At 43.1% G+C, this 16,876-nt stretch overlaps 1 protein-coding gene across 1 annotated transcript in view; it reads left to right on the top strand.

Moving 5' to 3' along the window:
• lrrc7 (leucine rich repeat containing 7) overlaps window positions 1-16,876 on the top strand; it is a 45,720-nt gene that overhangs the window by 17,074 nt on the left and 11,770 nt on the right. The window contains 11 exon segments of the mRNA XM_071533264.1: window positions 334-456; window positions 1,220-1,331; window positions 3,177-3,390; window positions 5,204-5,710; window positions 7,001-7,225; window positions 7,617-7,851; window positions 8,342-8,692; window positions 9,114-9,362; window positions 12,369-12,581; window positions 15,146-15,313; window positions 16,836-16,875. Of these exon segments, the coding sequence (XP_071389365.1) occupies window positions 334-456; window positions 1,220-1,331; window positions 3,177-3,390; window positions 5,204-5,710; window positions 7,001-7,225; window positions 7,617-7,851; window positions 8,342-8,692; window positions 9,114-9,362; window positions 12,369-12,581; window positions 15,146-15,313; window positions 16,836-16,875 (2,437 nt within the window).

The raw sequence follows: 16,876 nt of genomic DNA, 5'->3' as shown, positions 1-16,876 counted from the left end.
AAAACATGCTCGCATACCCAAACATATGTTGTGTGGTAGAATTTGAATATATGTTTGGTTCCAATCTGGAGAAAATGTTGGACAAAGCTGGTAAAACACCAATCTCTCACTGAAATACATAATATATGGTTATACTGTAGATGGCACCTATTAGTGTCATTAGCCCAGGTAATTTTCACAGACTCGCAGTTAGACTAGAATAAGCAGGAAAATCAAAACAGAGCTATTTTCTCCGTTGTATCCATGTGGACATCAATAAATGATTCAAATGTGTGTGTGTGTGTGTGTGTGCGTGTGTGTGTGTGTGTGTGTGTGTGTGTGTGTACGTGCCAGGTGACAGACAGAGAGATGCAGGACTTCTCTCAGGCCCAGCTAATGGATCAGGTACCGATCCATAACTCTGGCATCGACATTCCCAAGAGGAAGGACAAGGAGGACTTGACAGAGAGCTCTGAGGTACACACACACACACACACGCACACACGCACACTCAAACAATATAGTTGCCAGATAGATTTGATGTTGTGTTTTTAGCTTGTGGCGAGGCAGCTACACACGCTCAGTCACCTTGTACTATCAGATTCACCTTCATTCAGTGAATAGGGGCCTACGCTACTTGTCTTAGGGATTTTGACAGGTACCAGTGCAATGATTAAGGACCAAATGTAACATGCATTACATTTAAATGCATAAAATGTATTCTTTTACAGTACATTCAAGTGACCCTTAACAGGTCCAGTCCATATTTTCAGTATGTCACTCCTTGCTGAAACACGGTCACCCTACTACTAGCTTCATTTACTAAGTTATTATTGGATATTTTCATTCTGAATCTTCTTTCTTATATCTTAAACTTTAGTATGTCTGCTGTGCTGTGTTAGCATGGCCTCTATGGGCTGTTTTAGGCATCTAGCTGGCAGTTTTATGTTATGAGTGCAACAGTAGAATAGGCTTTATTCTTAGATTGACAGCATTAGAAGCAACCAATAGTAAGGAATACCAGGGTCAGAGTCATAGCTCCCTGTCAAAATATGAAACAAATATTCCTGCACTCCCAGAATGATCAAGTGTGAACACATAAAAGCTTAGGAGTGAAGGGAGTTAAGAGGGTTTTTCCTTCCTTTTTTCTAATTTTCTTGACAAGCTGTATCTCTTGATGTGAATGTACAGTAGGATGAGTGTCAGGTCGATGTGAAAGTGTGTGTTTGTCTCTCCTCAGGACTCGATGGGCGGCTCCCCCAACGACATCCGTATCTCCGACATGAGGCCCACGCTGGTGGAGCCACCCATGTACAAACCTAAAGTGGTGCTGCTGGGCAAGGACAAGAAAGGTAGGCTGCGCACACACACACACACACACATACAGATATACATATACATATACATATATGTATACATGTAAACATACAGAATCATAGAGACACACTTAGGCACACAGAGGCGTGTACACTTACATGTAGGCACATAGGCAAGCCTGCGTGTACACACACACACACACACACACACACACAGTAATTTAATGCGGTCTGATGTAAAGTGCTTGGGGCATGTTGTAATAGTGTCCATTAATTAGTCATGGTGGCGAGCAGATTAATTTCAGCACACCACAGAAGGAGAGAGGGAATACCATAAACCTCAATATCTGGTAGACTCCACTCTGATGTGTTCTGCGAGGCACAAAGACCGCTGATTCCCCAAAGACCCTTTCCTGCTTATTTTGTCCCAAGTTCTCAGTTTCTTTTAATAAGAGATGAACCTAAGATCAGTAGATTCAACAACTGGACCCAAAGCAAATTTTACTGTACAAACAAAACCCTTTTTTTTTTTTTTGTTAGCGTCTTAGTTCCATCTACTCAACAAGAGATGTCATCATCTCTATTCTGCGACCAACTGTACTTTTGCTTGATGCAGAACTCCCTTTGCGACTGAATTAGGCAAAGTGCCTTCATGTAATCTGCTGCTTCTTCAGGGAACTAGTTGTAAAATGATTAAAAGCTCAAAGAGCTGGTGTGTCTTGGTGAGCATAAATTCTTAATGAAGGATCTTGTGGCAGACTTAATAAGGAGCCGCCTTTGCTCCCCTCTTTGTTTAGTCAAGATTTAAATAGGTTTGACTCCTGAGCCTGCTGGTTTTGGTATTACACTAGTGCCCTTTGGAGCAATTATACAGGGAGGTTTGATTTGCAGAGGTGTTTATGTTTGTCTGCAACTTTGGCTTTCTTTCCAGGCCTCCCTTGAAAAAGAGATTCCTGATTTCAATGAGACCGGCCTGGTTAAATAAAGGTTAAATTAAAAATAAAACTGTTTAAACCCAAGTCTCATATCCAGGCTATGTCATGGGTCAATGCAGTGGACTGACTAGTTGCCTGGGTTGCTCTGACTTGTATCTGGCACCGGGCCATCCTTAATGTCGGACCATTATTCTAAACATTTTACATTTAGTAGATGCTCTTATGCAAAGTCACTTACCATGAGTGCAACAGTAGAATAAGCTTCTATAGAGGTTTTGCAGTTGCATTACAAATCTCCTAGCAGCCATCTGGTGCCATCATGGAGGTCCATTGGAGAATTTACTTTGTAGAAAAAATGTCTAAATATGTAACAGCCGGGCAAGAAACAGAGAGGTACCTGAGACTAAGGGCTTCTGGCTGTCCCCCGGTCCAAACCTGTGTGTTTGCCTGGTGGCACCGAGGCTTTAACAGCCTCCCTCTGAGAGTGAGATCACGAGTATTTTCACCAGTGTCTCTAATCTGTTCATGTTCCTCTGATTTTATCACCTGCCTTGACACCAGTACCCTTTTATTTTTGTTTCTGAATTTATTTTGTTGGGTGTCTTATATCAGTTCCCCATCAAACCAGCACAGAAATTAGCCATGTCTATTAATTCTTTTGAGATGAATCAGCTGTTCACAGTGGGCTAGGTGTTAAGGTGTTTCTGCGTTGTCACCTGGAAACCTCTATTCTTAGATCAACAATACAAGCAAGTCTCTGGAGAGATTGTGTATGATAGAGAGGATCTAGGGAAAGGAATGACTTTTTTCAAACACGACAGGAGCATTTGAGTGCAAGTAAAGGAGGGAGGGAGGAAGAGGGAGATTGGAGCGAAAGGGATGTGACATTTTGAACTGAATGAGCTGAACTCTGCGTCTCCGTCTCTGTCTGTGTGTGTCTGTCCAGAGTCTACAGATGAGGAGGTGGATAAGCTGCACTGTCTGAACCACAGCGGCTCCTCAGCCACCTATTCAGACTACTCTCCCTCACAAGGCTCCTCCGGCTCCTCCAACCCGCCCGCCAACACACACTCACACACGCTCTCCCACGCACACCCGCACACACCCGCCCTGCCGGCCCCCAGCAAGGAGCAGGCCCCGCAGACACACTGGACCAACAGGTACACTCACACACACACACACACACACACACACACACAGAGAGAGGCCTCACGGTTTCACGTTCAATTTCATCTCTGTCCCTCACTCTATCCCTCCCTCCAACCATCCATCATCTCTTCCTCTATCTCTCTCTCAATTCCATTCCCCCTGTCCCATCTCCTCTCTCCATCCTCCCTCATCCATCCATCCATCCATCCATCTATCCATCCTCTCCTCCCTCCATCTTTCCGAGTCTTTCTCATCTCTCTGCTCGCCCAGTCAAGGTCAGAGAGATTCATTAGAATGCTGCAGAGTTCTCTGCAGGATTCTCTCTCTCTCTCTCTCTTTCTCTCTCTCTCTCTCTCTCGCTGTCTCTCTCTCTCTCTTTCTCTCTCTCTCTCTCTCTCTCGCTGTCTCTCTCTCTCTCTTTCTCTCTCTCTTGCTTGCTCTCTTTCTCTCTCTTGCTCACTCGCTTGCTTGCTCTCTTTCTCTCTCTCTCTCGCTCTCTCTCTCTCTACTTCAAAGCTGTCCAGCCTTCTCTTCAGTGGTATTACTCTCTAGAGGTTTTTTTTTTTTTAACCAGATACATAAAGAGAGGCAGATGTAATGAGTGTTGGATCCTCTACTGATGTTGTTACCCTCATTGCAATACAGTCAAAATAAAGTAGATCCATCTGGCATTTGACAGATGTCGACATGCAGTACAACAGTACAACATTTTCACAATATGATATTATGCCATGGAAAAAGAATCATATTAAAACAGCTTGGGAAACTGTTTTGAATATAGGTCCCATTTTCACAAAATGATATGGGTATGATATGGATATGATATAGTAGGTATGGAAGACTATGGACGTCATCTCAGTTTTCATTGTGTCGCTATATTTACGCAGGTTTTCAATGTTGGTGCAGGCCGTCGTATCAGAGTCTATTCAATGTGAAAATGTTTCTTGGGTTACATACAGGCAGTTGGTGGGCAGTTATTAATTTTTACCATTTTATAGTCTGGACAGTGGAGATAACCAAATGCGTAAATGTTAGATAGATGTTCAGATTTGCCCCACCAACGATCTAAAAATCCAATCCAATCTAATCTAATCTAATCTATGGAGACACCACAGGTCTTCCCTCACTGTCGCTTCCCAACAGTTTTGTGTATTTTTTTTTTAAAGGAAAAAAAAAAAATCTTTGCTCTAGTATTGGAATTGTGCGATTGTTGTAACATTAAAAACTGTTAAATATGATACAATGTTTCTCCCTTAATTGGCCCAGAGACCAAACCACCATATGTTAATATTTAAATGTATTTTGACATAACATTGAAATATTTAAACACATGTTAAAACGATGTTTACACAAGCTCATGTTAAAACATTTAATTTGACATGTGTTCTCATTTCTCTCTGCTCACTGTTCCCGTGCCTTCTCTCGCTCTCAGAAGCCCCTGCAGGTTGAAAGCTCAGTTTGGCATTTTTTGACATTAAAGTTGTTATTTGAAGTGCCCTGGGGTGATTGAGAGATTCTACACATCACAATCTGTGTACTTGTCGCTTTGTCTGTGTACTTGTGAAGCACGTGCAAACTACAAGCTGCAAAGAGGGAGGTTCAAGGCTTTTCAGTTTTCTGTTGTCGGAGGCAGTGATTTTAAAAAAGTGGTTGTTTGCCAAATTGATCACTCAGGCAGAGAGAAAGAGAGATAGTTGGGCTATTCCGAAAGCCCATTGGCTCTGACTGAATAAGAAATGATAGTGTAGCACGGCATTTCAGTGTAATTTCAGTTCATTTTACTATTTTCGACAATTAATTGTTTCATATTTTGTATCTGCGTAGATTGGCCCAGTCGTTCCCCAAGCCCATCGACTCCAAGCCCCTGCTGTCTCAGAGGGAAACCCCTCCATCAGGAACCCTGCAGCAGCGCGGCGACCGACGCCCGCTCAGCGAGCCTTTCGATTGGTCCGAGGCCCCTCACTACGACAACACGGGTTTCGACGCTGAGGAATCCCCTCTGGACCCCCCGGCCCCCACTGCTGGCCAGGGAAACCCCCCGCTGGGCTCCAAACCCCGCAGCGCGTCGACGCACGGCCGCCGCCCCCTCCTCAGGCAGGAGCGGATCGTGGGAGTCCCTCTGGAGCTGGACACCCAGACGCTCCCCTTCCACAGCAACCAGCGCTCCACCCCGGACAACGACCCGCAGGCCCCGGGGCCTCCCTCCCAGAACCCCTGGCAGAACTGGACCCGGACCCCCAGCCCGTTCGAGGACAGGACCGCCTTTCCCTCCAAGCTGGACCTGACGCCCACCTCTAGCCCCAACCCCGACCGCAAGGAACTGGATCCGAGGTAACTGAATGGAACAAGGGATGATCAGCTATTCTTCAACTGTGTCAGCCCTAAAATCTTTATGCAAAAGTCTTCATCAATCATGTGCCATCGTGGCCCAAGGATTTACAGGTTTTCATTCCCAAACACTACAGCAGTTGATTTTAATGATTGCTACTACCCCCCTCTCTGGTTGAAGGTACGTTAATCAGTCTCTCTCAATCAATCATACTCTTGGATTTTTATGGCGCATAATTGAGAACCAGTTCTCTATAACATCGACCTGCGGTCAGTGAGCCTAACATTTAAATTTTGGCAGCAGCGTCAAATCTCAATCTGTGATATAAATTTTTTTAGTTGGCTGACAAGCAGAGTGGTGTAACTGCTGTATTTTGCCACAATTCACTTGCATAACATGGTTCAATCTTATCTACAGCCACATCGGCACTTAATTTATGGCTTGCTAGCATAAATTCCCTATGTTAATCCAGTGGCGTGTCCAGGCCATTTTGACTAGGGGGGCCAAGGTGGGGCACAGACTCAAGCGATGGTGGCACTGAACATGCACCCCGGCAATCCCGCATTTTAGATGAGGATACAGAGTGAAGATTGGTGGGAATGGGAGTTGTGATGGAGCTGTGTGATCTACTTCACCAGCGCGTCCCCAGGATCTCACCCTCCATGCTTTTGTACACCATCTTGCACTAAGACGTGGTCTGACTAGGCAGAGGCACAGGTGTATTTTTGGACACCAAAATTGCACTGCAGCACCCGATTTGTATTGACGATCCCCTCTAGTGCCTTCCCTGCCCATTTCAGCGGAGGTGATGTCACGGCAAGCCACAAAATTCCTGAATGGGCTCAGGTGGGAAACAGTCCGCTTGTGCCCAACGAAATTACCACTTAAACCAGCACAAGGTCACTGCTCTTGATCTGCGATGGCACGGAAATAGAGCTTCAGGTGCATGCTGATTTTGTCTTTGCCATTTACTCAGTCAGTTTGGTCAGACATACTGTTTATCTAGTCACATTAAAGGATCCCCTGGTTTGGTTTTCACTTTTCTTTGCATGGCTGGAACACATGTTTCTTGGAACACAGGGGCGTAAACAAAACAAAATAAACATGCTGGCTTGATGGTCCCGCCTCTAACATGGCCATCAGCCAAACATAACTTGGGATATTGGGGTGGTACCTGGGTCCCCCTGTGTTAATCTCCTGTATCAGTTGCCCTGCTGGTCCCATATTTGTTCATATTGGAGAAAGTCTGTCATCATGACGCTCCTTGACCCCTCCTTGTTTTCTGCTCCTAGGATGGAGCAAGGGGCGGGGCCTTTGCCTGGCAACTGGAGTTACCATGACAATCAGGGGGAGCAGAACAGGAAGGAGCAGCTGGGTGTCAGCGGGGGCAACAAGGTAACCGTGGTGATGAGTAAGAGTTCGGACCGCCTCTCCCCCATGATGAAGGAGATGAGGTCCAAGTTTAAGAAGTCACAGAGCATCGACGAGATTGACATGGGCTCCTACAAGGTCTACAGGTGCGTTTATTATTATTAGCAGTATTATTATTTCTCCCGCATTATTGTATACAGAGGGTGAATATAGCAGGGTTGTTTCATTCATTCATTGTATTCATCATTACACCACAATCATTACTCTCAATATCCTCGTTGGTTTTCTGATTGTTAGCCACAGTTCACTGTTTGTAATCTGATTATTGTTGTCGACTTTTCTTCAGCAATCCTGTGGTGAGCTACAGTCCATTGTTTTAATCTGATTATTGGTATTGTTTGTTTTTCCTTTATCATTGTCATGTGTCTACAGTGTTGTTTTAATGTGATTATTAATCACAGTTCAATGTTTTAATGTGATTATTGCTGTAGTTCATTGTTTTTATTCTGATTATTCTTGTTGTTGTCTTATCTACAGTATTCCTATGGACAGCTATAGTTCATCCATTGAGCAGCAGGCCAGTTTGGACCGTCCAGAGCTGCCTGGTTCTATGGAGCAGACCAGTATGGCCCGGTCCCAGTCTGCCCCCATGTTAGATGATGATCTGGGCTTCCCAGGGAACGCAGCCATGAACCAGATCCAACAAGGACAGAATCAAAAACCTGTCATCCCACAGAAGGCCTACCACTTTGACCAGAACTACAACCCCCAGGTTAACAGCTCTAATCTTTCTCTGTGTAGGGATGAGAGAGGGATGGATGGAAAGATAGAGGGCAGAGGGAGGAAGGGAGGGAAAGAGAGTGAGGTGGGAAGAGAAGGAGGCAGGGAGGGATGAATGCAAAGAGGCATGGATGGAGAAAGAAAGGTTGGGAAATGGTAAAATATTTATATTGTATTATCGTTTCATACTGTAAGCACGAAATCAATTGGTCATAGCAGGCGGAATTTCCAAGTGCTGAAGTGTTTAATTTGTATGTGCACATGTACGTGACTGATGGTTGAAATAGATACAGTATATCTGCTTTCAGATTAAAAACTCACATAAACTCACATAATAGTAAACTTGTCAAAAATAAACAAGGGCAGTCTAGTTTTGTAGTGAAGTTTTCAACAAATGAAAAAATTGTTGTCATAAGGTCTACATGTGACAGCTGTGATACACAAAATGGCATTGGAATAAATGATAACATATAACCAATCAGGTGACCATGGACCGCCGGGCGCCTCCCCCGTTCCCCAACACGCCGGACTACGTCAACCAATCAGGGAAGGCCTTGGAGTATGTCAACCAGCCCGGGAAGACTTTACCCAAGGACCTGGTGAGCCCTCGTTACCGTGCATACCCGCCACTGGAGATGTTTTCCTTCCCCCAACCGCCTATAAACCAGGAGGGCATGCCCACCCAGCCACAGCAGCCAATCCCATCGCAGCGCTCCAGGCCAGGGTTTTTGAGGAGAGCAGATTCGCTGGTGAGCTCTACAGAGCTGGCGTTGTTCCGCAGAGTCCATGAAGCCCAGCAGGAGGCGTTGCAAGAAGCTCAGTACAGACAGCAGGTAGGGACCACATTGTTGCTCCCATGTATAAGGTGCCTGTTTTGGTTGTATGGCAATTAGTTTGTTCATTAGAATATTGCCAGGTGCATTTCTTTTGTGTTTGTCTTTTCACAGTATTAAGTTGCGTTCTACATTTAGGAAGCCTATTTATTTGCTAACCCTTTGCTAAAAATTTTGCTTAAACATAACTAATGATGTCATCAAGACACAAAACCTGGAGCTCATTCACTGACAGTGAATTGGAGACTGACTTTTCTGGATTCATAGTTTGAGCTTTTACTATACATCCAAATGACCTTTATTTCACGCTAACAGTTCATGTACATACCAGAACATTTGCCCTCATTCCTGTATTTTTTCTTGAACTTGGATCCTATGGACTAATGACCCTCTCCTCTCCTCTCCTCTCCTCTCCTCTCAGGCTGACCCTCCTCTCTATGGCCGGTCTCTTGCCTACTCCACCCTCATGGAGCACTCCTCTGTCCTCGCCAACATGGCCGACAACCAGAGCCAGCTTCTGCACAACAAGAGGAACGGTCGCTACGATGACGACTACCCCACCTACCAGGAGCAGAAGAAGCCTGTGATGGGTTACCCGACCAAGAGCCTGACTCAGCGCCGCCCCCTGTCTGCCAGGAGTTACAGTACAGAGACCTACGGAGCATCTCAGGTAGACATATCTGTGTGTCTGCCTGTCTGCCTGTCTGTCTGGCTGTCTGGCTGTCTGTCTGTGTATCTAAGTTGCTGATATATGCTGTCTAAGCTGTCTATCTACTAATACATGTCCCCCACACACTCATTCATTCATTCATTCACTTATTTGTTTTAACTTGGCGGCCTAAAAATACCCTATAAATACTCACAATAAAAATCTCCTTTTGCAGTTTATTCATCTTTTGATGTGAGAGGTATATTATAATAAAATAATAAACTTCAGTGCTTTTCGACTGCTTTTCATTACTTTACAAAGTGCTTTACAGCCAAACAGAACAATAGTAAGAGCAGCAATGGAAACAATTACAGAGGTAAGAACAATAAAAACAATAGTATATAATAAGAAAAGCCAAGACAAGGCAATATAAGACCAGTACAGAGGTAAAAACAATCAAATAATATGTAATAATAAAAAAATCAATAAAAGGCAAGTTTATAAATATAGCTTTTTAAAAAAGACTTAACAGATGATACAGACTTAGCCAACTTTATATGTAGTGGCAAGTCCCTCCAGAGTTTAGGGGCTTTGACTGCAAAAGGCCGGTCTCCCTTTGACCTCAGTCTCTATTTGGGGACTGAGAGAAGAGCTATATTTGCCAACCAGAGGGTATACAGTTGAGTATATGGACATAAGTGCTGGAAAATGTAGGGTGGGTTTAAACCATGTACTGCTTTGTAGGCGATCAATAAAATCGTAAAATCGATTTTCAATTTTATAAGACGTCAGTGTAGGGAAGCTAAAATCGGGGTAATGCGGTCTCTTCTGTTGGTGCCTGGTAAGAACCTGGCAGCTCCATTTTGCACCAGTTGCAAATGTGAGAGAGCTTTATAGTTGATACCAGAGTATTGTGAGTTACAATAGTCCAATCGAGAGTATGGGCAGAGATTAGTGCCAGCAGAAACTGAATTTGAATTGCATTCATTCGAATTTTTGATGCTAAAATTGAATAATTGTAATGCAACAAGCACAGATCATTGTACAGACCCACGGCGCGTATGTTCAGTTCAATGCGCGGAAGCATTGCGACGCAGTTATCGGTTAAATAATTCCTCTAACGTCACTTAAATACCACAAGGTAGTAACGTTACCTATTGTTAATGTCTGTAGGGCAGCAGAAGACGTGTTATCGGGTCACTGTTCACAAATCCCGTTACCAGAGGCGAGTTTGGAGCAAATTGTGGAATGTTAAAATTCACTTTAGTTTTCACACCGGGAGACTGGAGTACAATGCTGCTGGTCTGTGTATCTCCAAATGACAAAGATGACGTGATGTGACATCAGGCGCATCAGAGATCGAATTAGGTTAATTTCTCTACATTGACCAACTTTTTGTTGTGTGCCAGTATATGGGAAACACTGCATCTCTTAGTCAAAGACGCCATCTCACGAAGCGACATCTCACGAAGCGACATCTCACTAAGCTTTCCTGACTGACTGACTGACTGCCTGACCTGAATTTGCCTCATGACGCCCTTGGCTGTGCCGTGGTAAAAAAAAAAAAAATTTGTGTTGTCAAATTTGAAACTGAATGTGATGGTTTTAATTTGAATTTGGTAATTGTTGCTTTAAACTTTAAGTTTTTATTTAAGATAAGATATCACTTTATTGATCCCCTTGGGGAAAACAGTACCAGGGAAAAACAAGTACAGATAATAAAGATTTCAAATTAGATTTTCAAATTTCAAACTAGTTTGAGGTAAAACTTCAATCCTCTATACGCTTTCAAATTCAGAACTCACAATTCCATTTTAAGTCTCTGAGACACGCATCCGGGGATTTAGGTGGGCGTGGCTAGCTTGAGGTGTGTTTGTTTTACTGGTACTGTTCTCTGCTTCGGTGTATTGTGCTGCAAGCAGGGTTAGTTTACTCGCAGCTAGTGTTGTGTTGGATTGGACAAACATTGTTGGAATGGTACAATAGGTTGCTGGAAATATGATTAGGGCAGTTTTATAACATTTTCTACATGACTTATTTTGTATGTGACTATATAAGATATCCAACTTCTGCAGTTTGATTAGCTATTTATAGCTAGCCTAAAGCTAACTAGTGAACGTTTGCTAGCTAAGGTTGTAAACTCTTGCTGACATTAAAACAGATTTCAGTAAGGCACTGATTGAGAGATACGAGGCTGGTGGAGTCATTTGGTTTCACAAGCAGATAAAATCGTGTGTCATTGGCATAACAATGGAAGGAGATATAATATTTCTGAATATGGCCGAAGGGAAGCACAGACAAACTGAAGAGAAGTGGACCCAAAATCGAACCCTGTGGCACACCACAAGTAACCTTTGCAGAAGAGGAAGAGAAACTACCTAAACTAACGGAGAAGGTTAAATTTGAAAGATAGGATCCAAACCAGTCCAGTGCAGACGCACTGACACCAACCCAGTCTTGTAGATGGCCTAGTAAAATACTGTGTCAAAAGCTGCACTAAGTTCCAGAGAAACTAGACCTGAACAATTCCCTGTGTAACATCTCAAAGATGTTATTGTCAGTCGTTATCATGACTGACAATATAAAAATGACTACTTTTTCTAAAACCTTTAATAAAAATGGCATCTTGGAAATGGGTTTGTAGTTATTCCAGACAGAAGGACCTAGACTAGGTATTTTGAGTAGTGGTTGAATTACAGCATGCTTGAAACAAGAGGGAAAAATATGAGAGGCCAGTGAACTATTGTGTCAAAGACCTCTTTAAGAAACTAAGCTTGCATGTAGTGGACATCATAAGAGTAATGGATATACTCATTAGGACTCAACCATATTCATTAAGCCAAGGTAGGGTTTTGGGCTGTGCCAAGGAGGGGAAGGGGAACAAGTAACAACATCCTCTTTGCAACATAGTTTATGGAAAATGTGTCTTAATTTTGAGACACAAAATCATCAGCGGTATCACAATTAAGTCAAATTTTATTCCCAGTCCTTCCTAGTCCTTACGAAAAATTAAATCTTTGTCCTCAGGCACGTCCAGTGTCAGCTCGTCCCACCATGGCTGCCCTGCTAGAGAAGATGCCCCCCGATTACACCCTAGCAACCTGCCCTGAGAAACCCTCCGACGACACCGTCAAAATAAGACCCGTCGTACCGCAGAAACCCGAAGACATCACCTCCAAGATGCCTGCAGATTGGAGGCAACAGCTACTCAGGCACATAGAGGCCAAACGATTGGACAGGGTACGTCGATATAGCACAGACACACTGAAGAGGGAAATGCTCACACACGTACACACATACACACACACACTCAGAGCATTCTGAAGCCCTCCCTGTTTGTATCTATGTGAGTCTGTGTTGTAAGGTTGACCAGATGTGTGTCTGGCTGCATGTGTGTCCACCTCACACTGTCAGTCTGTCAGCCTGACCTACTGCACACTCACTACTGTGGATATGCGTTGAAGAAATCACGTGTCCTCATGCAAAAACATCCGCATTTTGACAAGTGATTCGATCTTGTGTTGAGAGTCTTGAAATCTTTCTTGAAACAAGTGAAAAATCAGGCAAGAGGGTGAGATAATTTCAGTTTAATTTTAATTCAGCTTGTTACAAGATTGTTTATCTTGACACAAATGGAGTGGTCTGCCCTTATTTTAAGATACTGCACTTGTTCTGAGACAATTCTTGAGACAAGCTGAATTGCACTGATACATTTGAAGTTGGCATTGACATTGACTTTTTGGCGCTAGATTTTTACCTCTGCCATGGAATTGGACAGGGGTCATGTTTTGGCCCCATTCCGTCTGTTTGTCTGTTTGCAGGATATCTCAAAAGGTTATGAACGGATTTACAGGAAAATGTGTGGAATGGTTGGGCATGGGGCAAGGAAGAACCAATTAACTTATCTCATACCAATTGGCCAAAGGGGGGTGTGGCAGTGGCCATGGTTTCTAACTAAAAGCATATAACTTCTGAACAGATTCACATAACACCATCAAACAACTTTGTATGCCTATCAGCAGACATAAGAAGAGGCAAACCCCATTACTGGTTCAATCAAACAACGTCAGGGCAGCTCAGTTCCAATTGCATAGCGTTGGCAGAGGTAAACGCTCTACTGCGTGGCATCTAGTTTTCACTTGTTTTAAAAGAATGTAAGACCTTAAGAGTCAATACAAGAATAAATCACTTGTGAAGATGAGGATATTTTGCAGGATGCTACAATTATAATGTATTTATTAACCCAGACACTGGGAGCAGGGGTGTCTTAAGGTGTTTAATCTATCAACCTTAAAGTGAAAATACACCATGTAACACAATTCAAATTATTCACAATTCAGAATTCAATTATGTTATTCATACGATCTTGGGACAGTTTGGTCTCATTTTGTGAACATGAGCAACTCTCCAAAGTTAGAAACAAGAGAGCCAAGACTCTAGTCTGTGATGTTATTAAACAACACTTTCTGGAGCTGCTCCATTGGCAGTGGATGAGAGATGAACTTTGTGGACACTGTGTAAGGGCCCACGTGCATTTTTGAGCAATATGGGCACATTTTCTTGTTCAAAGCTTGTTATAAATTAATTCTTGATTGGATATGTTTATCCACTTGTCTGTGGAGCAGCACCCAGATTGTAGTCTTTGGTTGTGTTTGCACTATTCTACTTTTTTGGTGGAAAAAGTGCTGCCTCACCTGAATTTTGTGCATGTACATAACATTAAACAGATAGTTATGTAATGCCCATTCTTTGTAAGTAAATGTAGGTTAAATAAATGGGCAATAGATACATGCGGGTGTGCAGCATGTCCCATTGGTTTGGGTTTTTGTGTATTTTCTTTGACCATCGCAAAGAGAAGTCTGCCTACATTGGCTTTGGCGATGTAGTCGGAGGAGCCAATCAGCTCCCTGCATAGAAATCCCACCTCCTCTTCATTGTGATTGGTTGATGGTCCAAGTCATTTGCACTCCTCTTAAAAGCTGAACTTTTCAACTTTAGAAAGCACACTGCTCTGCCTGAAAGAATCAAGGCACTTTCCATCCACCTTGTGGCCACTCCACATTGACTTTAATGTAAAAAGGTGGTGGCAGTTTGAGGAAAGCAGAATCGTGAGAACACACCCATGATTCTTTGGTTTCCAGCCACAGGAGACTGCTGTTCATATTGACAAATGTTGATTAAGTTGGTCATCATCATAGGAATAACATGTAAATTCTATTTTACGGTGGATTTTCCCTGTTAAGATCCATTTAGACATCATATGGTCCTCCTAGTCCTTCCCATGGTGCAACATGAATCCACCCTGTCTAAAGTGGCAAGAGGTGGCATTGACATTTGGACACTTTGCACTATGGGATGGTCTTCAACTGAGGCCTCCATTTTTAAGAACATCATCCATCCATATGTAGAAGTTTAATAATTCAAATAATAATAGTACAATTCTAATAATCAGTTTTCAGCCGGGGTTTGGGCTTATTGTTTAAGTAATCATATAACCTAACTACTATGAAAACCAATATACTGTGTTAACTAATGTAGGAATGAATTTATCCAGAAGTTGTTGCCTGTATGACACAATGTTCTGTGCGTATTGATCGATCACTAGCTAACATTTCTCTGTGCTTTCAGCAACTCTGCACTGTTGTTGTTGTTGATGTTGTTATTGTTATTGGTGTTACTGTTGTTTGTTTGTTTGTTTGTGGAGCTCACAGTGTGTTGTCGCCACGCCGCAGCCCGCTGTGTCGGCTCCGCCCCCTCCCCCCCCACATTCACCCATGTCATGTGATGTTGTCTCCTCCAATCAGAGTGGTGTCCTAAAGCACAACACGCTCACGCTGGGCATGCTCTGTCAGGGCGGGGGTCACGGCCAGGGGCGCAGCAGCACTTTGAACTTTAACCTTTACAATAACACTAAGCATGAGCCCCCTGCTGGCCACTGGCTGCCACTACCTCCACCTCCGTCTGCTAATGCTGTGAGTATCACACTAAGAACACTGAACCCCTGGTACTGCTGTTATTACTTTACAGATATGTGATTACCACTAGGCCGACCTTTAACCTTTCACCTTAAGTACGAGCCTCCTGCTGGCCAATGGCTACCACTGTTTCCTCAGCCAACTACAACTGCTGTGAATATCATTAAAATAAACCAAACGTTACTATTACTACTATTATAGGTTAGGTTATTAACACTACTTCGTCCACCGTTTTCAACTGTGAGTATCAATGAACTTAGAGTAATAAGCCTTATTTTTTTCTGATATAAATCGCAAGGTTCTGTCTCCACAGGACTCAAAGCCACATTTAAACTCAAATGTAAATACAACCTATACATGAATGCTGGTAATGGATTGGTAATTCAAGAGTTTGGTTGGACCCAGCAATAAGACACCTTTCCCACACTTTAATAGAAATATGCCGGAATATACATACAGTGAAATGCAGCCATTTTCTAAGATGACAGTAATTCAGGATTGGATACAGGGAATGTGAGGGAAAGAACCTGTAGTTTACCTGCCCTCCATCCCCTTGTGAAAAATCTCCCTCAATGACCATAACAACAGTGAAGCAGCTCAACAGACAGACAGCTGTCTCTCCCTTGCTAAAGCACAGCTCTGTGTTCTATCTGTCTATATCTATGTTGTCTGACACATGGAGACCTGTGGCTTTGTGTCTACACCACAGTAAACCATGTTTTGTCTTCACCAAACTTAACATATTGAATTTATTATAATCATTAGATTAGGGATGCAGCAATAACCACATTGCCGCCAAATTGCGCTCTTTATGAAGGCCTTCTACAGTGTTAAGTTACCACAATTACTGCCAAAATGACTGGCTTTTCTTTTCTTTTCATTGTTTTATCCCTTTTAGCAGGTAAGCACTACAACAAGCCGACCATAACAGTTTAATTGTACATAATCATAACTAATTATAAATGTTGTTATAAATGTTCTTCTGTGTGTCTCCTATCCGCCATGCAGCACATATAACAAAACAGTAGTCACTCTACAGTCACAGTTTTGGCTGTAATGCTACAGATGGGTTGAATGCACTAGAAACCTTTGCAAATGAGAAGATGCTGTGGGTGTAGTTGGTAGTTATTCAACACTGCACACTGCAACGTAGCATTACTTTGTTACAGTGATAACCCTTATCACTGTAACAAAGTTACAACCCTAATCATCATACTTAAAATGTAAACTGTCCCATACTCACACTGACAGGAAATGTAATCAGGTCAAACGTTGATACATAAAGTATGTTCTATAGTGGATGATAAATGATCATTCTAATGTAATGTTTACATGTTCTCTCTCTCTCTCCCTCTCTCTCTCTCTCTTGCTCTCTCTCTCTCGCTCTCTCTCTCTCCCTTGCTCTCTCTCTCTCTCTTGCTCTCTCTCTCTCTCGCTCTCTCTCTCTCCCTTGCTCTCTCTCTCCTCTCTCTCTCTCTCTCTCTCTCTCACTCTCTCTCTCTCTCTCTCGCTCTCTCAGACCCCCTCTCAGCAGGGCGCCATGCTGGATAATGACCAGGA

This window comes from Centroberyx affinis, unplaced genomic scaffold (assembly GCF_046629955.1).
Source record: "Centroberyx affinis isolate AG114_WGS23_722 - 3 ecotype Tasmania unplaced genomic scaffold, CSIRO-AGI_Caff_v1 ptg002348l_1, whole genome shotgun sequence".
Classification (NCBI taxonomy): domain Eukaryota; kingdom Metazoa; phylum Chordata; class Actinopteri; order Beryciformes; family Berycidae; genus Centroberyx; species Centroberyx affinis.
This window is presented reverse-complemented; position numbering and strand designations above follow the sequence as displayed.